General features: G+C 44.3%; 1 protein-coding gene across 3 annotated transcripts in view; it reads left to right on the top strand.

Moving 5' to 3' along the window:
- STAT6 (signal transducer and activator of transcription 6) overlaps nt 1-21610 on the top strand; it is a 186675-nt gene extending 165065 nt beyond the window's left edge. For all 3 annotated transcript variants that reach the window (XM_083169345.1, XM_083169347.1, XM_083169348.1), the window contains exons 18-23: nt 6234-6291; nt 15839-15943; nt 16733-16798; nt 18800-18871; nt 19522-19623; nt 21333-21610. In XM_083169345.1, the coding sequence (XP_083025471.1) occupies nt 6234-6291; nt 15839-15943; nt 16733-16798; nt 18800-18871; nt 19522-19623; nt 21333-21414 (485 nt within the window). In that variant the 3' untranslated portion in view covers nt 21415-21610. The remainder of the gene's footprint in view (nt 1-6233; nt 6292-15838; nt 15944-16732; nt 16799-18799; nt 18872-19521; nt 19624-21332) is intronic.
- Nucleotides 21611-23829: the final 2219 nt, after the last annotated feature.

Here is a 23829-nt window from a genome sequence, read left to right as displayed (position 1 = left end):
ACGGTTCCGTTGGGATGGATAGTGGTAGCAGAGCTCCAGCCGGAGGATTTCGAGAGTTCTTGTGCTGAGCACACTTGAAGCATGATGACACAAAGTTTGGTACATCCTGCCGAATGGTCGGCCACCAATATGAATGCAGGAGAATTTGCAAAGTCTTTTGAATACAGGAATGTCCAGCAAAACGGGAGGCTTCTTGCGTAAATTGGGTGGCACAAAGAACTTGCCTGAAGGAGGTGTAGGATGAGAAGTGACATGAGCGAAGACTACTCGGTTCAGGATGGGCTGCTTTAGAGGTTCAGAGTCTGAACTGGCATCGAAGGAACAAGATAAAGTGTCAGCCTTGTTGTTTAAAACCCCTGGACGATACTTGATTTGGAAGTTAAATCGTGCAAAGAACATAGCCCAGCGGGCTTGTCGAGAAGTGAGACACTAGACATGACGTAAGAAAGAATCTGAAAAGACTGTAATCTGGTGATGAGCCCCCTCCAACAGGTACCGCCACGCCTCAAAGGCTAACTTAACTGCTAGCAGCTCCAATGGGGTAATTCTTTTCTGCCGGAAGAAATTTCTTAGAGAAATATGCACAAGGGTGAAGCTCTGAATCCTCTCCTTTTTGCGAAAGGACTGCCCCTACTCCTTCTGAAGAGGCATCGACCTCCAGGATGAAGGGCCTATTCACATCTGGCTGAAGAAGGATTGGGGCGGTTATAAAGGCCTGTTTTAGTTGTCAAAAGGCCTCGGAGGCCTCGGGTGGCCATTGGGCAGGATTGGCCCCCTTTCGGGTGAGTGCAGTCAGAGGTGCTGCTATGGTGGAGAAATTTCAGATGAAGTGGCGATAGTAATATGGCGGAGGCAGGGAGTTTGGAAGAGGATGCTTGTGACTCACTCAGAAGGACTGGTATGACTCGAGATAAACAAGAAGAAAAGCAGTCTTTACTCCAGGCCTTAATCTCCATAGTTAGCCACTCAACATAGGGGTTGTGCAAGGTAAGCAACGGCATTCCCAGAACTACAGCGTGAGAGGACTGTGGAAGGACCAAAAACTCTAACCTTTCTTGGTGCAGCGCTCCAACTTGAAGATGTACTGGTACAGTCTGAGAGGTAATTTGACCACTGGAGATGTGAGGTTCCCGCAGCTGCTTCTTCTCTTCATGGTTTTGCAAAAATATGGGCTGAGGTCCATAAAGCTCTTCTTCAAGCTTCTTCCAGATATAAAAGGGCAGCTGACAAGAAAAGAAAGGCGGTTCCACCATTAAAGGTAGGGGATCGAGTATGGCTGTCCACCCGCAATCTTCGTCTTCGTGTACCCTCCATGAAATTTGTCCCACACTTTATTGGGCCATATCCCATCACTCAAGTAATCAATCCGGTGGCTTACAGATTGCAACTTCCATCTTCCATGAAGATATCCAATTCCTTCCACGTATCTCTTCTTAAACCTTTAAAAGTGAGCATCATCCAAAGGAAAGTACCCAGACCCTCAAAAGTCAATACAGAGAAAGATGCAGAGTTTGAAGTCAAACAAATCATAGACTCTCGTTATCACAACTCCCGGCATCAATTTCTGGTGGAGTGGGCTGTTTTCGGACCAGAGGAGAATTCTTGGGTAGATAAGGCTGATTTACACGCTCCAAATCACGTTAAAGGCTTTTTTCTGAAGAATTCCCATAAGAAGCACAAGCATCCTGAGGTTACCCGAAAAGAGGGGGGTACTGTCACATGCCAACACGGTGGTACACGGCGGGTACTGTACTCACCCGCCCGTGTCCGCCGCCGGCTGGCGTGTGTAGGCCACCATGTCAGGTGAGGCGGCAGGCAGAGGTCTGGCAGTGTTTAAAGGCAACATGGGAATCTGCAGCATGGTCCCGCTCTAAGGCTATAGATGCCGGGAGGCCAGCGCCGCCATCTTGCTTGAGGGCAAACAGGGGATCGGCCAGGTCAGGTATTCTCACCTGTTTCACTGTGACAGCCAATGGCAGCCGCCCTCTTTGCATAAAGGGGATCTGCCTAGGTAGCTCAGTGTCAGTGCAAAAAGTCTTCTGTGCCATGCACTTCGTCTCCAGCATCCTCAGGTCAGCCATTCCTCATAATTCTTTCAGTCACCGGATCCACTATTGTTGCCATCTTCCCACTTCTTTATCAGGACATTCCTCATCATTGTTATCTGGACATTCCTCCTCGTTGTTATCTGGATATTCCTCCTCATTGTTATCTGGATATTCCTCATCATTTTTATCTGGACATTCATCCTTGTTATTTATTATTATTTTGCCTGTCTTTTCCTCAAAGAAGTATTTGAGTCCCTGTATGAAATCTTTTATTAAACCCGCTCGTTTTAACCCTACTGCTGCTGCCTCGTCTCCAGTCCCTGATCACCACACGACCCCATCAGAACCTTTAACCGTGACAGCTGGAGATGAGGGTCCATATATTGATGCAAGAAAAGCTTTGGATGCTGCAGTCTGCTGTAACAGCCAGGAAGAAAAAAACTCCTGTGAACAGCACTAGACATCTGCAAATGCTGTGGGCCTTTTTTGGAGGTTTATTTGCAACTACAGTAATTGTATGCTGATTTTTAAATAAATAAGTTAAAATTAATTTTTTTATTATTGAATGTAGCTTATTTTAACACTTTTCATGCATATTTTAAGTATTTTTCATGCATATTTGCATGCATATGTCAAGCTTTTTATGTGGCATATAATCCTGTCTACTAATGAGTGATCATGGGGGAAGGTGCAGAAGCATGGTGCAAAGCATGCATTGACTTTCAAACTGTACCACAGGGCAGCAGGTGCCTACTGTAGCATGGGAACAATACAGTACCATGTGAATAGCGCATACTAAATACAGTATCTTTATTAAGTTAAAACTCTTCAGAAAATGACACTGCTTTGTCTGCAATTGCAATCCCGGATTGAGTACACAATGTAGGGACAAACACACAATAGGGTGAACATAGTCATTTTGCAACATTGATAGTAGTTCTTCACTTACTCATGTGACTATGCACAAAGGAGCTGGGGGAGGTGTTTTGCTACAGACATACTGTTTACAGTAAACAGTGGGCTCAATGGGAATGATCGTGGGGGAAGGTGCAGAAGCATGCATTGACTTTCAAACTCAATCTGTACCAACGACATGCATAACCAAAAAGATGTGGAATTTAATCCAAGTACTCTTTAGAAAAAGTACGTACTCTTTCCCTAAAGTACGTACTCTTTCCCTAAAGTACGTACTCTTTCCCTAAAGTTAGGACTTTTACCTGAAGTGGGACATTTACTTGTGCGAAAAACCCCATTCTTTGCAACACAGTATGTAACGCCAATAACTGTATCACGTACATGGCCACCTGCCATTGTTAATTTTTTTGTGCAAAAGGCAAAAGGAATTTGCAAAGCACCAAATAAATGTATTGATTAAAAAATTTAAAAAAAAGTAGTACATTAAAAAAAAAAAAAAAAAATTGTACCCCACTTTGGCTCGAACCAGTATTGCTGCTACAAGTATACAGTAACTGTGTCTTTAACCGCTAGGCCATAGAAACCTGTGATCTCAGCTGCTCCATTGGTGTACAATATACTGTATAGTCAAGTATGAGACATGCCCAGTAGATTGCGCTGTTTTCATGGCGCAGTACAGCATAATGATAGACACCTCCGTAAATAATATACCATGTGAAAGTTTCCAGCATTAGTAAAGGTTAGCATGGATTCCATATTTATGCAGTAGCAATCTGTACCAACAATTGTATAACTGATATCTCCTCCTGCAAATTTAATCCAAGAACTCTTTCCTTAAAGTAAGTACTCTTTCCCTAAATTAAGGACTTTTACCTGAAGTGGAAAATTTACTCCTGCAAGAAAAAAAACGTTCTCTGTATCTTACAGTATATAACGACAATAACTGTATCATGTACATTGCAGCCTGTCATTGTTTTTTTTTTTGTGCAAAAGGAATTTGCAAAGCTCCAAATAACTTTATTGATTAAAAAATGAAAAAAAAAGTAGTACATTAAAAAAAAAAAAAAATTGTACCCCACTTTGGTTCGAATCAGTATTGCTGCTACAAGTATACAGTAACTGTGTCTTTAACCGCTAGGCCATAGAAACCTGTGATCTCAGCTGCTCCATTGGTGTACAATATACTGTATAGTCAAGTATGAGACATGCCCAGTAGATTGCGCTGTTTTCATGGCGCAGTACAGCATAATGATAGACACCTCCGTAAATAATATACCATGTGAAAGTTTCCAGCATTAGTAAAGGTTAGCATGGATTCCATATTTATGCAGTAGCAATCTGTACCAACAATTGTATAACTGATATCTCCTCCTGCAAATTTAATCCAAGAACTCTTTCCTTAAAGTAAGTACTCTTTTCCTAAATTAAGGACTTTTACCTGAAGTGGAAAATTTACTCCTGCAAGAAAAAAACGTTCTCTGTATCTTACAGTATATAACGACAATAACTGTATCATGTACATTGCAGCCTGTCATTGTTATTTTTTTTGTGCAAAAGGAATTTGCAAAGCACCAAATAAATTTATTGATTAAAAAAAAAAAAAAAAAAATAGTGCATTTAAAAAAAAAGTAAAGGTTAGCATGGATTCCATATTTATACAGTAGCAATCTGTACCAATGACATGTATATCTGATCATATCTCCTCCTGCGAATTTAATCCAAGAACTCTTTCTGTAAAGTAAGTACTCTTTCCCTAAATTAAGGATTTTTACATGAAGTGGAAAATTTACTCTTGCGAAAATAAAAACGTTCTTTGTAACTTACAGAATGTAACGACAATAACTGTATCATGTAAATTGCAGCCTGCCATTGTTAATTTTTTTGTGCAAAAGGAATTTGCAAAGCATCAAATTACTTTATTGATTAAAAAAATGAAAAAAAAAATAGTACGTTTAAAAAAAAAAAAACTGTACCACACTGTGGATCGAACCAGTATTGCTGTTAACAGTATACAGTAAGCCACAGAAACCTGTGATTTCAGTTGCTACATTGGTGTACAATATACTGTACAGTCAAGTATGAGACATGCCCAGTAGATTGCGCTGTTTTCATGGCGCAGTACAGCATAATGATAGACACCTCCGTAAATAATATACCATGTGAAAGTTTCCAGCATTAGTAAAGGTTAGCATGGATTCCATATAGCAATCTGTACCAACAAAATGTATAACCAAACAGATCTGCTTTAATTTAATCCAAGTACTCTTTCTCTAAAGTACTGTAAGTACTTTTTCTCTAAAGTAAGGACAAAATCTGAAGTGGGAAGTTGGACAAAATCTGTAGTGGGAAGTTGCGTGGCAGCCTGACATTTCGTTTTGTAGAAGACAGATTTTTTTTTCTTTTATAAAGTGAAGAATGTTGATTGGCCAGCTTCTCACAGATCAATGTCAACTGCAACATCATTGTATTCAGCACCGTAGTCTTAACGTGGAACATTTGTCACCCAGTGGTTAAACTATGTATTACATGGTGTGGGACATAACGCAGGACATAACGCAATCTACAACTCGCGACTCAGAGACCTCAAAAGCGCGTTGTAAACCACGATGTACTTGGCCACATCTGTATGTGGCACCCTGCTCCCCGGTCCAGCCCGCCTCTGAGAGAGATAGATAGATAGATATGGACAGACACGCACACAAATAAAAACAAACTCACTCAGCCAGCTCCTCTGTATGGTCCCAAAAGCCATCTCTCTAGTGATTAGCGCAGAGGTCCACACTGAGATGGGGCCTCTAGTGGCTCCTGCCAGTACTGCAGTCAGCAGTACCTCAGCAGCTGTCCTCAGCAGATCGTTTTCCTCTGCTTCCTCCTCCGACGACCCTCACCCTTCCCCGTGTGCAGATTGGTGCTTCATGTTTTGCCGACGTCGCTGTCTGTCAGGCAGTGTGATAGGCAGTGACATCCGACAGGAGCAGGGAGAGCGCCTCTTCTGGCTGGCGCCTCCCTGTTTTGCATCCCTGCCTGCACAGTCTATTTTTCTATTCGATTTCGATGCCTCGGGGCCTCGCATCAGGATCAAATTGAAATTGAAAGCGTCTGATTTCTGTTCTATTTGATTTTACTTACATAAGCAAAATCGAACCGTGTGTACATCTTATTAGTATTACAGTTTCAAGTCATTATATAGTCATTATGTGTACGTTAGTCCAGTATTTTATTGTCTTGTATTTTTTCAATTACTTATATTTCTTGCTTTCAATCCCTCAGAGGTTTCAGACAGTAGTAATGGATACACAAAAGCTTTTATTACAATTGTGGTGCCAGGGTAAGTCGTCTTTCTCTCTAATTAATGATGAATTACTATAATAGTGTTATAAGCACATGATTACACATACTACTGTACTAAGCTAATAATGGTAACTACTTTATCACATCTTCAAAACATACAAAGCTCCACATGCATCCACAACTTAAGGAAGACACTGGCCTGGGAAATATCCTCATGTGGCAAAAGGGGAACATCTGTATTCCATTATCATGAGAACTCTGTGAGGAAGTTACCAGGCCAGCCGGTGGCTTAACTACATTGGCTGCGACCCCCCACCACTAAAATGTGTGCGCCCCCGAGACCCCCCCCCCCCATATTTCCCCTGCCCACCTCACTGGTGCATGAGTCGCTGGCGCCGATCTGTTGCTGTCGGCCGCCGGGACCAGCAGAGCTTCCTGTTCCTGCTTTCTGCAGTCCCTGCGCTGCTGCTCTGCCTGTCAGAATGTCACTTCCAAAATGTCTGCCGCCTTACAGCCGACCATTATTTAGGATGCAAGAGGAGGTCGCTGCCTCCTTTAGCATCCTTAATAATTGTCTGCTGTGAAGAGGGAGGCCATTTTACAAAAGACCTTCTAACAGGAGGAGCAGCAGCGCCGGGGCTGCAGAGAGCAGGAAGCGCTGCTGGTCCCAGCGGCAAGAACGGATCCAGCGGTGGCGGCGGTGATGGCCCCAATCTTAACAATAGCTTCCGCAGACCCCACGGCCCACCCTTACCTAGCGCCCCCAAGCCACTGCGGGGTCGGCGGAGCTATTGTTATGCCACTGAGGCCAGCAGCTCTCACTGCACTTGTGCTAGACAGAGGCCATTTATTTATTAGATAACACATTTCTCCCAATTGTCCCGATTTTCACGGGGCAGGCCCTTTTACTTGAGCCGGCAGTGTCCCACGCTAGGGGGGAGCAGTTGGGAGCCCCCACCACTTGCTGCTCTGCCTAGCAGTCTATTCCGTGAGACAGAGGGACAGGGGACGTGGCCAGCAGCTCACAAAGCACTGCCCATGCCCCACAGCAGTGATACTGGGGCATGGCCTCAAGATAACGGCCATTCTCACAAGGTCATGAATCTTGAGTGCCCCCGGCCAAAAGTTGGTAGTTATGGATAACATGTATCATTATCATCTAAAATAACATCTTCTTCAGTTCCTATTTGACTGAGAAACATACATATACAGTATACCACCTATTATCTGTCACTACAGCTGCTGCAAAATGTACAGTAGTACAGATATTACTAATTAAACTTATAATTATATGCAACTGACAATGGGCCTGATTCAGCAGGAGTTGTAGTTTTGCTAAAATTCCACCACATGCTGCATCCCCTCCCCAATGCGATTGCATTTGTTTGATGGATAGGGTAGCCCACTGCCTGTGAAGCTGGGAAGGCAGACGCAGGGCCGCCATGTTTTGTGGGTCTAATAAATCTATACTTTCACAGTGTGTGTGTACTGTATCTATTGTAAATGTAATTTTACAGGTGGAACTTCAGGCACCAGCAGGCACTTTAATGCCCCGCATGCTGGTACTTGCGGTTCTCCAAGTACCAGAATGTGGGGGAGGCTTGCTGGTACCTGTAGTTCCACAGGTTAAACACAATAATAACTCTTGTATGTACACATTGTTGCTGTGAGCTCGTCACCCAACACCCAGGAGTGATAGCTATAGCACCAGGCTTCAGCTCTGGCTCTTGGGTGCCCTGGTAGGGGTCGCCTTTATTGGGGGCTCCCCACTGCCCCAGGGACCCCAACCAGGGCAAACTAGTTGGGGGGTAATGCTACCACGGCAGGGTTTGTGGTATTACCTTAGTGCAGCGGTTCCCAAACTGTGTGCCTAGGCTCCCTGGGGTGCCTCAAGACACTTGCAGGGGTGCCTTGGGTTGGTGGACCAGGATCAATTCATATTATTAATGGTCAAAGTAACAGGCAAAACCAGTGCTTGTGGCTGCTAATCATAATATATGTGGACAAACAGGAGCAAATCCTGTCCCTCACCAGATAACTGTGACATATAAACACAATGCACTTAATTTCTTTTTTTTCTCTAAATTTCTCAATAAGAAACATTTGACCTAGGGGTGCCCTGAAAACATTTTGATGCTCTAGGGTGCCGTGATTCAAAAAAGTTTGGGAACCACTGCCTTAGTGAATAGTGGAGCCAGTGCTGGTTTCAAAAATACAGGCGACCCCTTTTGTCCTTTTTCCTAAATATTTTTGGAACAAGGACTGGTCCATGACCCAAGTGCTGGTTCTATAAATATAGGGGGGCCAATGCAATTTTTTCCTCTTTATTTTTTTAAACAGCCCCAGGCTTGATTATGCTTAGCTCGGGGGACCTAACACACTGTTTCTTTTTGAAGTTTAACCCATTCTTTTACATACAGAAGCACTGCATGGATCAGACTGCTCCATGCATGCTCCTCCAAACATGCTAGACAAATATGGGGTACACACCAGGACTATATGGCCTAAAACGAGCCAATTTAGATACAATCTCCACTGATTGTATGTAAATCGGCCATGTTTTGAGCCATTTCGCTGCCCTTTTGATGCGATCCCGATCCGATGCGTGGCCCCGCGTGCGTTACTGTGACAACCAGCTCACAAGCACCATCGTCCTGGTGTGTACCAGGCAAAAGGGTGTCTATTTGAGGCATTTTGAGCCAAATTCACAGCAGTGTTTGCTCAAACAAATTTTGGTAAATTTCCATTGTCCATTGGTGCCTATTTAAAGTCCTGCCAAGCGTGGCTGATGGTCTATTGATTCCATGTGTGTTCTGTCCTGAATTTCATTCGTATTTGAGAAAATTCTGCAGTGTTTTGCATTTAGTAAATTACCAAGATGCAAATGACTGTAGCACCGTGATTGGCTTCTCCTAATTTCCTTGTCAATAAATTGTGTGACTGGATGCAGTCTTATGGTGTGTACACATGGGTACAATCAGCATGAGATTTTGACTCTATAGTCAAAATCGAATCGGGATCGCAAGCAGATCATATGCAGATCGCACAGGTTTTTTCTCTTTCAATGGTCCTGGTGACACAGCTCAACACTGGGATGTAGGAGGGTCCGAAGGAGCCAGGCACCTATCCTAAAGCTTTAAAGGGTAGGCTCCTCCCCTACTGCATCCCTGGACTCTTCAGTTCGTGTTAGGTGCCCACTGGAGTGGGTGCTATTCTAAAGGGCTGCGGGAGCAGCCGAAGAAATAGAGTAGTTAGGGAATTTTTATTGTTTTATTAATTTTCACCCTAGCTAGGTAGGCACAGTGTGAGGATTCTCATAGTGAATCCTCACACTGCTAGCGCAGCAGGAGCTGACAGAATCGCGTCCTGTCAGCTCACTGTGCACAGGGGAGACGCTGTCTGGCCTCCCTGTGCAGCGCTTTCAGCCTCTATTAAGAGGCTGCCTGGGCTCCAGAGTATCCTGAAACCGGCTCCACGTTTAGGTGGGGATCATGGGGGACAGGCGCTCCGTGATGGCGGTGGCCATTTTATGCGGAGCTTACACGCTGAGCTCCTATATGAGAGGACAGCAGCGTTGTGACAGGCATGTTCCAAGTGGTCCCCAGTCGAGGGGGAGACACTGGAACTAGGAAATCCTACCTAAGGAGCGGCTGACTGGAGGTGGTTGGCGCCAAAAGTCACGGACCCCGCAGCAGCAGGGACTTTTGGTCTCTTCCTTCACTCTGACTTTGGCGCCTTTCAGAACGCTTGCAGCGGAGCTGAGCTGGCTTACTGATCCTGGCAGAGTGACTTGGATTTCCTGGGCATCGTTTCCCCGCAGTTGAAACCAACAGACAGATAAGTGATTGGGTGCATTGACTCTGTATAAACGCTTGTACATTGTTTGCACTGTGTATATTGATATATATATTTCACTTGCATCATGTCTGAGCATCAGGCTGTGGTTTTGGGGGAGGGAGCCCTTAGTGCACTGAGCGCGTGCAATGTTTGCACACAAAAGTTTGTCCCTGAGCAGATGGCCAAGGGGGGCTTATGTATTACTTGCGCTGATGTGAGACCCATGGGCAGTGAACCCCATAGGGCAGAGCAGAGTGAACCTGCGTGGGCCAGTGCCCTAGGCAGGTCAGTAAACGCTTTGGTGCAGCTTCTGGACAGGCAGAGTGATGTGTTGGTAGAATCACAGAGACCTATACCATCATCTCAGCAGTCTTCTGGCTCCTTGCCTCTTACCCAGGCAGATCCTGCCCTTATTCAGGTGATGCAGGATACTGCTAAGGGGATCAACAGGTTTAGTGAAATACTGGACAAAATGGATGTTGATGTTGCAGGGACCCCTAAAAGGTCTTATGCTATGCCTACTGTGGTAGATGAGGAGGAGGGAGCGTATTCTGATATCCCCTGGGATCAGGGTGATGATTTTGAAGAGACCTCTTCTGCTGGTATAGAGGATCTTATTGTAGCTGTGAAACAGGCTTTAAAACTGTCTGTGGAGGATAAGACTCCTGTTAAAGGTGTTTTTAAGCGACAGCGGAAGGAGGCTGTTACTTTTCCTTCAGATGAGGGGTTACAGGAATTGTTGGAAGGGGCTTGGAAAACTCCTGATAAGAGGCTACAAATGCCTAAGAGATTCCTTAGTCTGTACCCCATGCCAGAGTCTCATGCGGAGCTCTGGGAAAAGGTGCCAGTTGTGGATGCTTCAGTGGCACGTTTGTCCAAAGCTACTGTTTTGCCAGTACAGGGCGGTGCAGCTTTTAAAGATTCTGTGGATAAAAAGCTGGAGGGTACCCTCAAGGCTATTTTTGAAGGGGTGGGATTCACTCTACGCCCCCTTATTGCTTCAGCCTGGGTCTCTAAGGCCATGATTGAGTGGGCTGGTGAATTATGCACCATGCTGCAGGCTGACCCTGGTGCATTGCTGCTAGCAGAGAAAATTAAGGCAGCTGCAGAGTATGTGGTGGAAGCAGAGGAGGAAGCTCTTAAAATGGCGACCAGAGTGTCCACAGTCTCTATTAATGCCAGGAGAGTGCTCTGGCTTAAGGCCTGGGAAGCGGACAATGAGTCCAAAAAGGCCCTAGAAACTTTAGCTTTCAAGGGGAAGTTACTATTTGGATCGGAATTAGAGGAAATTATTAAACAGGCCACGGGCGGCAAAAGTACATTTCTGCCGGCTCCCTCGGCTAAGCAGACTTCCAGATTCTCTGCTTTTAGGCCGTCCTTTCGGCCCTCCCCTAGAGGTGGTGCGTCCTTTCGAGGACAGTCTTTCAGGGGAAAGTTTCAGTCCTCTAGGGGCAAGACACAAAGTCCAAGTTTGGTTCTTTTAACAAGAAGCCGGCCTCCAAAGGAGAGGACAAACCCTCCGCATGACTGTCAGGGGTTTTGCCCGGCAGTGATAAAGGTGGGGGGGCGTCTCACACATTTCAGGGACGCATGGGCTTCTCTAGACCAGGATGCCTGGGTATTAGATATTATAACCCAGGGCTACAAAATCCCTTTCAGAGGTCCGCCTCCAAAGAGGTTCATTCCCACATCCTTACCAAAGGAAGCGCTGCTTCGTACAGCTCTTGTGAGAGCAGCTCACTCCCTTTTGGAGAAAGGGGTGGTTACCCCGGTTCCCAGGGCAGAGTGGAAGAAAGGCTTTTACTCCACTCTGTTTCTCCTGCCCAAACCAGTCGGGTCTTTCAGACCAATACTAAATTTGAAGTCCCTAAATGTTCACTTATGGGTAGACCATTTCAAAATGGAGTCCCTACGGTCAGTACTCCTGAGTCTGGACCAGGGAGAATTTTTGGCGTCCATGGATGTCCAGGACGCATATCTGCACGTCCCTATACACCCGGAGCATCAGACCTTGTTGAGGTTTGCTATAGGAGACCTGCATTTACAATTCCGGGCGTTACCCTTTGGGCTAGCAACCGCACCAAGGGTATTCACAAAGATAATGTCAGTGATGGCGGCGGTGCTGAGACTCAGGGGAATCACAGTAATACCCTATTTGGACGATCTCCTGTTCAAAGCAGAGTCAGCAGCCATGCTTCAGAGTCACTTGGCAGAGGCCATCAGTTTTTTACAGGCTCACGGCTGGATTTTAAACTTGCAAAAATCTCAGTTGGTACCATCACAGCGGCTCCAATTCTTGGGAGTCATACTGGATACCCATCTCCATCGGGTATTTCTCCCGGAGGTAAAGGCCAGGGATCTGGTCACCTTAGTCCAGGAGATTCTCAGAGCTCGGAGCATTTCAGTATGGAGGTGCCTCAAGCTCCTGGGGAAAATGGTGGCGTCGTTCGAGACGCTTCAATTTGCCAGGTTCCACTCTCGGGTGTTCCAATGGAGCATTTTGTCAGCCTGGTCAGGAAACACTCTGACCATGAAGTCGGAGATGATAGTGCTGTCTTCGGACACTCGAGACTCCTTGAAATGGTGGACAGAAGTAGATTCCCTTCAGTGGGGTCGGTCATTACAGACCTGGGACTGGTTGGTAGTAACTACCGACGCCAGTCTCAGGGGCTGGGGGGCAGTAGTCCTGGATCTCAGGCTGCAGGGCCTGTGGACGGCCGAGGAATCAGTGTTACCAATCAACATCTTGGAGCTGAGAGCTGTCTGGAAAGTGATTTCCTTGGCGGGAGACAGGTTACTGAACCTCCCTTTGAGGATTCAGACCGACAATGCCACAGCTGTGGCGTATCTGAATCACCAGGGCGGTACACGCAGCAAATTGGCCATGTGGGAGTTGTCCAGAATCTTCCTATGGGCGGAACAGAATGTTCCAGCTGTATCGGCTATATTCATTCCAGGAGTAGAGAATATAGAAGCCGACTTCCTGAGCAGGGAGGAGCTCAAGGAAGGGGAATGGAGCTTACACCCTCAGGTGTTTCATCAGATCACCTCGATGTGGGGAACTCCGGATGTGGACCTGATGGCATCCAGGTTCAACCATCAGGTGCCCAGGTTCTATGCCAGAACGAGGGATCCACTAGCGGAGGCAGTGGATGCCATGACTATTCGCTGGCAGGGAGATCTCCTCTATGCATTCCCACCAGTACCAATGTTAGCGAGAATTTTGAAGAAAATACAGGGGCAGAAGGTTCCGGTGATCTTAGTGGCCCCAGATTGGCCAAGGAGGTCCTGGTACTCGAGGCTTCAGAGGTTGTCTGTGGACTCATGGCGTCTACCTCTGAGGCCAGACCTTCTAAGACAAGGCCCATTCAATCACCTGGATTCCGATCGATTGATTTTGACGGCTTGGCTATTGAAACCGCCATTCTGAAAAGGAAAGGTTTTTCTGAGGCAGTAGTACAGACTATGATAAAAGCCAGAAAAGCTGTATCTTCAGCAAATTATTATAGAGTCTGGAAGACTTACATTCGATGGTGTGAGAGAAGAAAGGCTCACACATCTCATTTTAAGTTATCAAGAATGATGGAGTTTTTACAAGATGGTTTTTCATCGGGCCTAAGCCTTCAGCCATTGAAGGTGCAGATTTCGGCTTTGTCCATCTATTTCCAGAAAAGGATAGCCATTTTACCGGAAATTCAGACCTTTTTACAAGGGGTATCCAGGTTGAAACCTCCTTACAAGCAACCAGTAGCGCCTTGGGATCTGTCACTGGTTTTGGAATGCCTTCAGAAGGCACCCTTTGAGCCTTTAAGGTCGGCGGACTTTAAGTTTCTCACATGGAAGCTAGTGTTCTTGTTGGCAGTGGCATCTGCTAGAAGGGTATCAGAGTTGGGAGCTTTGTCATGCAAATCTCCCTTCCTAATTTTTCATGACGACAAGGCAGTTCTGAGAACAGTGCCTCAGTTTTTACCGAAGGTAGTCTCTGCCTTTCATGTAAATCAGGAGATAGTTCTGCCTGTGTTTCAACCCCCTGAGGGTTCTAAGAAAAGGGACAAGTTGAAGAGTTTGGATGTTGTGCGTGCTTTACGCATCTATGTGGACAGAGTAAAGAGTGTCAGAAAGACTGATACTTTATTGGTACTGTATGACGTACACAAAATTGGTTGGCCTGCATCTAAGCAGACTATTGCTAGGTGGTTGCGATCTGTGATAGCCTTTGCATACACCAAAGTGGGTAGGCCTGTACCGGCCAGAATAAATGCGCATACCACCAGGTCCGTTGCCACCTCTTGGGCGGTTCGACATGGGGCCACAGCTGAGCAGGTTTGCAGAGCTGCCACTTGGTCATCTGTTCATACCTTTGCCAAATTCTATAGATTCCACGAGTTCGCGTCGGAGGACGCATCATTCGGGCGAGCAGTCCTGAGAGCTGCAGACCTGAGCGTACCCACCCAAAGGACCGGCTCTGGAACGTCCCAGTGTTGAGCTGTGTCACCAGGACCATTGAAAGAGAAAAAGGGATTTTTGTAAGAACTTACCGTTCGAATCCCTTTCTCTGATATGGTCCTGGTGACACAGCGATCCCTCCCTTACGCTCAGTAAGTATGCCAGAAGTTCATGATGTTCATGTTAAAATGGTTAAAAGTTAACAGTTTCTGTTATAAAATGTGCATATAATATGTGCAGGTGTTTGTACTGAGTTAATGTATTCCAGTGGCTTTGAAAGATTGAACTGAAGAGTCCAGGGATGCAGTAGGGGAGGAGCCTACCCTCTAAAGCTTTAGGATAGGTGCCTGGCTCCTTCGGACCCTCCTACATCCCAGTGTTGAGCTGTGTCACCAGGACCATATCAGAGAAAGGGATTCGAACGGTAAGTTCTTACAAAAATCCCTTTTTACCTTGCGATCCCGATGCGTGCTCCCATGACAGCACAAATCGAAACCCAGATAGACAGGGCAGCAATGACTATATAGTGCAAATCTAATGTAGATAGCATGAATTGTATGTAAATAGTACAGAGATAGCAAAGATTGCATAGCACTCAAATCAGTCGAATAGCAAGAGAATCTCACCGTATACACAGCATTAGTGGGGTATTCAATGTGGGATTCCGACTGTCGGAATGTCCCTACAGTTGGAAATCCCAGGCCGTTTTCGGTCAGATTGCCTGCAACTCGACAGGCAGAATTCAAAGTTCCACCTGCCCAGTGTCTAAAAGTGGGCATGTCGGTGGAAACGGCAGTGGATTGCCGAGAAACTGCCTTAAACTAGACAATTTAAGACAATCTAAGACAGATCCATCTTGTGTTAAAGTCAAATCTGTTTTGTCAAAATCTGCCGTCAATGCTGTCTGAAACAGCAGCATTGAATAGGAGGCAGCCCCTATTTCCCCTGTCGGAAATAGCTGCCGACATTGAATACCGCCCACAGTCGAATTAATATAAATTAGAACCAGTTTGCATAATTATTTGTTGGATCCAAAATGAAAAACTCATATTAGAATAATCTTCCGAGCGAGGCTCAGTTTAAGATGTGCAAATATCCACTAAAAATGCCAGCGGCGCTCACATTTGTTCTAAAAATTCAAATTAAAAATGATTATATTTCCTTTATAAGGAGAACATTACAGTTCATGATGATGAATAAAAATGTTTGCATGGCAATTTTCACACCTATAGTATGTTGACAAATTCACTTGGCACTCAAGTGGTTAATGTGCTATCTTATGTATTATTATTTTGAACCAGAGATAAAAATGAGGAAAAGCAATCGTCTCCGGTATGGACTGATCAGGTCCCAATGGAAGAAAATGATGTTTGCCAGCCATCAACAAGCACAAATCTGCAGTTTGCGTGAGTCACACACTCCCTGCCAGTAATAGCACTAGATGTTATATCCTAGCATTACATTGTAATTTGTATTTTGAAAGCAGGAAACCAGCAATGAAAGTGACACCAGTGAACACAATGCTGATTGGGCACAAGGGATAACTACAGCTATACCGTAATTTCCTATTTGTGTATATACTGTATGGGGTAGATATACTAAGATGGGAGTTCTATTGAAGAAGAGATGTTTGTTGCCTATAGCAACTAATCAGATTCTATTATTTTCTTGAAGGTGCTAAATAAATAAGTAGAATTTCATTAGTTGCTATTAGCAACCTCCCATCTTCAATAGAACTCGCATCTTAGTAAATGTACCCCTTTTGTAAAGCGCAAGGGAATATGCTGCGCTACAGATGGATCAGGCTCCATCTATGCAGGGGCTGGCGATTCTATCACCAGCCCCCGCCAGCTCTCGCCAGTGGCGCGCGTGCACGAGACGCCCGCACGCACCCCGTGGCTACGGAGCTGGCTCTGCCACCCGCCATCCCTCCTATCCCTGCCCATCTCCCTGAAGAGGAGACGGGCAGGATGCCGCCGTGGCGCTGCCCTGAAACTGGGATGCGCACGTGCGTCCCAGTCAGATGGAGCGCCTCTGCGGCGGGGATCGACAGCGCAGGCATGCTGGCAATCCCCGGCCAAGGATCAGAGGCGCTCCATCTGTATATAAGAAACTGTTAATAAATAAATATGAGTATCCCATTAACGTTGATTCACTTACAAGGTTGTGTTGCATAAAGTGTTTGTTTTATGTAGGACGCCAGTCTATGGATCACCTGTTGGAAGTCCCATGGTGCATGTACCAGCTCCACCTCTGTACAAGTGAGATTCACAGGATTTCTTTCTTAATATGTTTCATGATGTATATAAATGATAAAGCCACTTGTTAGGACTGTATTTGCCACTATCTGCATTCACATGATAAAACTAATATTAAGAGAAACTGTGGGCTGTATTATAATTAAAGAGATATACATACTGTATACTGAAAGGCATATGTAATAATGTCTAAGTTTGCAGGGGGTCCGGTGAAACGGTTTATAAAGCAGCAATCATTTACATGGCAAAATCTTACCTTGTGTATGTTTGCCGCTTTTAAAAAACATTTGGCCGGCATATCGCACCTTCGGCTAACACGGCCTCTATTACATGTGCTCAGCATGTTCAGTTAAGGGGACAGACCCAGAACTCGGAATCACTACTGTTCTGCACTGGGGTGATGATAATAATTTTGGTCTATGTCTATGTCTATTATTACTACTGTGTATTACTCTTTTTAATATAAGCATAGTGTCTACTCTTGACTGACTTGCCATATCACTAGTGTCTCTCGTTTGGGTATTTTTTGGTTGCCAACATCTAAGGAACCTTAAGAGCTCTCAGGTTCTGGTCCCCACAGCAGCTACTACCCTTGAAGTTAAGGCCCCCATCCAATAGTGCGATATGGCCTGTATTCATGTGATTATGACGCTTTTCTGCGATGTATCGCATGAAAACTGGCACATTGCTGGTGCTTTTTGTGTGCGATTGCGATACCAGACGCCCTCAGGTGTGCCTTGCATCACAGTCGGAGACCTCAATGGCTGCCATGAATATCTGTCGCAGACGGTTAAGCCCTGCTGGGATCCCATGAGATACATTGCATGCAAAAGGACTGCATACAATGGGGGAAATTTACTAAGATGTGTATTCTACTTCACATGTGATGTTGCTATGGGCAACCAATCAGAATCTACTTCTTATTTATTTAGCACCCTCTAGAATAGGCATGGCCAAACTATGGCCCTCCAGCTGTTGTGAAACTACAAGTCCCATCATGCCTTGCCACAGTTTAGCTATTAGGGAATGCTAAAACTATGGCATGCTGGGATGTGTAGTTTCACAGCAGCTAGAGGGCCATAGTTTGGACATGCCTGCTCTAGAAGATAGTAGACAAGATCTGATTGGTTTTATACAAACATAAAGGATGATTCCCGCACCAGTCTTATATTTATGAGATTGTCCTATCTCCTCTAATATAAGAATTCATTGGGGAAGTTCCCCTGTATGTTTTATCTCAAAAAAGGAGGTGCCACCTACTACTTAGAACAAGACACACATTTTTACAAGAAAAGTAAGTATATTGTAAGTGCACTGACAATCATAATGTTTATTTTTAAGATTTAACTTTTATTTTGTTCATTAAAAGGTGAAATATTTAAAATATAGAAAGATAAAGAAAGAAATAAAGTTTAAAATATCAATGACCCCTGCTCCCCAAACACAATTATTAATTAATTGTGTTTGGGGAGCAGGGGTCATTGATATTTTAAACTTTATTTCTTTCTTTATCTTTCTATATTTTAAATATTTCACCTTTTAATGAACAAAATAAAAGTTAAATCTTAAAAATAAACATTATGATTGTCAGTGCACTTACAATATACTTACTTTTCTTGTAAAAATGAAGATCTGATTGGTTGCCCATAGCAACATCACATGTGAAGTAGAATTCGCATCTTAGTAAATTTCCCCAAATGTATCATAGGCTGTCCTGTCCCCTGGGAAGGTCCCACCCACATTGCAACCAAAATGCATTCAATTGATTGCTGAGATACATCTCCCTAGTGGATGGGGGCCTTTACACTACAGACTACTGTATATTGTGTTTACTGTAGTGGGTGTACCTGTGGGTCTAGATGAAAATATTACACCTACAATTTCAAACGCTGGTTTCACATCTGCTGAGCACATCTAACTAAATATTCCTAATTGTATTAATTGATAACATAGCAGCTACTACCCTTGTAGTTACACTCTACCCTTGTACCTTAAATACTCTAGTCCTCCACTGGGAACTTATGGAATAGTTCAGCCTCTTCCAACTGATCCAACTCCATTTCCTTCTACTGTAGGGTAAGTAAAGTGAACAGTACTGTATGTTATTGTTATTCTTCAAAAGTTCAGATTTTTGTTAACCATTATTTTACAGAATGCATTTTTTTTTTGCATGGAAACCCTGGGTCTAAAGATTCTTATTGAGAAGATAACGGAAAATGTTGTTTTACCTGCGCACTGAACCTTATGTTCGGGCTAGCTGCTGCACTTAACGGATGACTGGGTCCGTTTAATTTACAGGATGGGTCTCTGATATCATCGGTGGTCAGTGGGGGTAGTGCGCTTTGGAGCAGAGTTGTGGGAGGGTTAGAGTTACGCACACTTGCACAGGGTGGAAACATAATTCGATGGTGAGCGAGTTGCATACGGATTTGCCGCTGGCTGGCCTTGTGCACTGATAAAGTGGCCAGTTATAACGCAGCAACCAATCAGAGCCTAACTCTCAAGTTACATTCTGGGTTTTAAAAAAGACAGATGGGAGCTGATTAGATGGTGCTTTATTACATTCCACTTTATCACTTCGCCAGGCTTAATAAATCTACCCTAACCTGAAGATTAGTGCACCAAAAGGCTAGTTTGATTGCAGCCACAATGTATGAGGACACATCTGTATCCTGTATTTAGTGACATGAATAAATATATTTACTTGTTTCATTCTCCCATTTTAGGTTTCTGCCAGCATATCCCTTTGTGCAAAACAATACACCATGGGGGCAGAGTTATGTTCCTGAAGCATCCAGCATTCAGCAAGCAAATTTAAATACAACAGAGTAAGCATAAAACTATTTTTTTATATACAGTATGTCTTCCATAGCCCACTATTACACCTGTCTATAAAATTAACTCTTTAAAGCTCCATTCAAAAGTGGTATAGATCAGTTAAAATTTTCAACCAAATAAGGCATTTCAAGGGGTTCAGGTCAGTACATAAGGGTTTTGTAAACATACCCTAAAAATCATTCTACACCTTTAAATAAATGTGCACAGTGCAAACAGTACATTACACAGACTCACTTACTACCAGTTTAGGGGGGAGATTCTCTAAGAATCTCCGCCCCCCTTCGCCGCCCATCGCATTTATAATTATCGCATATGTTGTAACATATACGATAATTATAGCAAAGGACAGCTCTTGCGTTAAGAGCTGTCCTTTGCGGGGAGAGTCGCCGGGTCCCAGCAGGTCCCGGCGGCTCCCCCCTCCCTTACACACGCGGGCTCTCCTCCTCCCTGCACCCGGAAGAGGATCAGTGCAGGGAGGAGGTCATAGGTCCGGGAAGCACTGCGCTGTGCTGCCCGGACACAGGTGAGGGGGGAGGGGGCGATGCGGGGTGCCGGGGGTCAGTGCGGGGCGGCGGGGGGTCATTGCGGGGCAGCGGTGGGATGTGGTAGAAGCTCATTGGCTTCTATGGGGCATCGCCAGATTTTTCTGGCGATGCCCCCCGCCGCGTTAACCCGGCGGGGGATGCTTACAGCATCCCAAAATGCGGTAAAAACCCAGCTAACGGGGGTTTTACTGCATTTCTTGCTTAGAGAATCTCCCCCCAGATCACTTGCATTGTTCCGCTTTAGATTCAGCGGCTCCTGCCTCAGTGTTAAGAGGGGCTTACGCTGGCCAAGGTGCACCCATATTACTTAATTAATTATGATTGTGATCATTAATGGTAAGGAGTCCTCTTCCTCAAATGCTGTACACGCTGCTCTTATAAATGGTGGCCGCCGGTCACAGGCACCGAAACTGTGGTACTCCGGGGCCCGAGCACCCATGGAAAATGATGAGCACCCATGGGCCACGGCCGCCAAGCTGTGTCGCTGAGTTTGAAAACAGTCAGCAGCAGGGTCCCCCATCGGATGAGAAGTCAGCGGCAGGGTCGTAGCGGTAGGGACCCCACCTCTGACTGCCCATCAACTGCAGGGACCCCGCTGCCTCCCCAGCGCTGCACGGACCCCACTGCGGTGCTACCCGGAACCCTGCCTGCCTCCATCCTGGACTGGAGGGGAGTGGGGGGCCCATTGCAGGACCACACCCCTTCCCTAAAGGACACACCCTCTTCAGCACCCACCAGCAAAAACATAAATCGGCACCCCTGCTGCGGGATCTCCAATAGTTTCTTGTTCAGCTCAGAACCTCTATAATCTGCAATAAAATAAGAACAGTGCCTCCTAGTGTAGTATTTTTAAGAATTAAATGGTCCTCCAGCAAATGGTGGTAGCACCCTAACAAATGCAAGTGTACCCAACCGCCTGTGATTTGCATTTGACAATTCCAACAACCGTACAATGGCCGTTCCTCCAAAAGGACATATAGTATTTCTCACCTCAATTCAGGCAGGATATTACAGTACATGCGTGGAGATGAAAAGGCGATATACAGAATGTAATGTCTATTTGCTAATTGCCACAAATATTAATTTAAACACGTTGCTGTTGATTATCTGCTTATAACATTTATCTGATATCCTTTTGTTTATTTCTTTTTTAGACTTAATTTTCAAGAGATATTGGAACTTTTTGACAATGATGTTGCCATAACAGAGATGCAAGACTCAATTCTCATGCAGTAGAACATCTGGAGAAACTGACTCTGGGTGGTCTCATTATTAACAACTAGACAGGGGTGCATTTAGGTAATAAGGGAGAAGGTTCAGCCTAAATATTTCACTTTTCGAGTAATTATGCATTTCAGTTCAGTCACTGGCTACATAATTCATAACTAAAATTTGGGCTCTTCAGTACAATCTTTTATAAACGGAATTATCGGATTGGTTATTTCAATACAAAAAAAGTCTGGGTGTCTAAGATGGTACAATATTATACACACCCCTTCTTAAACCATACTTCCTCTACCATAAGCGCATGGTTGGCTTCCATAATGCCATGATGCATAGGAATAAAATCTGAAGCCACACTCCTTTCTGTTCTACGGATTTCTGTCAATTAGCAGGTTTGGTTTTACAGATTCTGGTGATTTGTGTAGGAGCATCATCATAATAATAATAATAAGGAATTGATATTAAAGCATCTCTAAGCAAATTGCTTTATTCAACAAGTGCAGTCTATCACTGCCTAGCAAAAGTATCAATAATACAACTTTATGTCCTTTTTTGGAAAAAGGCCAAGTACTGACCAATGAATTAAATGGGACATAGTGTATCATAAATAATCTTCAGTGCTCAACTTTTAATAAGCTTGTTAAAGTTTAATACATGTACAGTATATATCACATATTAAATATTTTGTCTGACGTGTGTATCATTTATTTAGTTGTTGTTTTTAGGAAAATATACAGATATCGATTTTGCGTGTTTGCAATCTTTTTCAGACATAAACAAACAACAAAATATCAGTCAATAAGTGGTGGTTGCCGCTGGGTTTGGTTTTCGATATTGGCTTACAAACAGATGCAGAGGTTCATATGAGAATGTTTCCTCCCTCCAACGTAGTTGATCTCATATGAGGGGAGAAGAAATAAACACACCCGTTGTCCAGTAGATCTTAAATTGAGTGGGTGATTGATGCAAGCGTTGACAGGGATGTGTACCCGTACTCACATTTGGATCAATAACATGTGCATAATCATATCTTTAAAGGGGCCTACACTTGGGGAGATGCTAAAGCGTTCTGAGCGATGCTAGACCACTCAGAATGCTTCAATAAGATTTCAGCGATGTAGGGGCAATTTCTAAGTGATCTAGGGGCAGATTTATTAAGCTTGGTGAAGTGATAAAGTGGCTGGTACTTTATCACTGGCCAATCAGCTCCTACCTGTCATTTTTCAAACCAAGCCTGTAACTACACAGTTGAGAGCGGATTGGCCGGTGATAAAGTACCAGCCACATTATCACTTCACCAAGCTTAATAAATCTGCCCCCTAGAGAGATAGCTTAGAAAATGTCCCTAAATCACTACGTGTGTAGGCCTCATTAGTCAAAGGACAGCATAAGACATGGAAGCCAAAAACAAGTGCCCAATATTGGCCGTTATTCAGATCTGATTGCAGTACAAATTTGTTTGGAAAATGGGCAAAACCATGTGCACTGCAGCAGGGGCAGATGTAACTTGGGCAGAGAGAGTTAAATTTGGGTGGGGTGTGTTGAAACTGAAATCTAAACTGCAGTGTAAAAATAGTGCAGCCAGTATTTACCCTGCACAGAAACAAAATAATTCACAAATCTAACTCTCTCTATACATGTTACATCTGCCCCACCTGCAGTGCACATGGTTTTGCCCATTTTACAAACAAATTTGTACTGCAATCAGATCTGAATAAAGGCCATTGTACGCTGAAATCTCAATTCGTACCGTACTCACAAGGACAAAAGCAGATAGAAAAGCATCTTTTGTAGATAAAGTGCCTTCTGAGTGGCTTCTCAATGTGCGGTCACCTCTGTTCTAATCAAGTCTTCTTATACGCGTTTCAAAAGCAACTGCACACAATCTGTGCACACAATCTGCATACAATTCACCATACAATCCCTCGAGATTGTATGATTGGGTACAATTTCTTTCAGGTGTATGATAGACTATAAGCATATACTGTACCTCCCAACATGACCCTCTCCAGGAGGGACACATTGTTCTGTTTCCGGACTTCCCTTTTAATATATTATTGCCATCATCTGTTTTAAACAGGTATATTGAAAGGTGTTTCAGCACAGGTGATAACAATCATATATTAAAAAGGAAAGTCCAGGAATAGAGCATTGTGTCCCTCCTGGAGAGGGTCATGTTGGGAGGTATATATAGGGCTCAAATGTATCAATGACATGGACAGGTTTATCAAGCTATTTCATGGGGGTTATTTAACTCCAGATAGACTGCATTAAATGTAGCCTTCTAAGCCACTTAACTAAGTAAGTAACTGAGGATTGAGACAACCAGTCCTCTGTAAAACCTCTATTCCCCATAACATCTGCACAAAATCAGATGTACATGCTTTTGATTTCATTGCCCAGAGAAAAGTATGTCATAATCAGTGC

Source organism: Crinia signifera, chromosome 2, assembly GCF_055691185.1.
Source record: "Crinia signifera chromosome 2, ASM5569118v1, whole genome shotgun sequence".
Taxonomy (NCBI): Eukaryota; Metazoa; Chordata; class Amphibia; order Anura; family Myobatrachidae; genus Crinia; species Crinia signifera.
The sequence above is the reverse complement of the archived record's forward strand: the minus strand, read 5'-3'. Positions and strand labels throughout refer to the sequence as shown.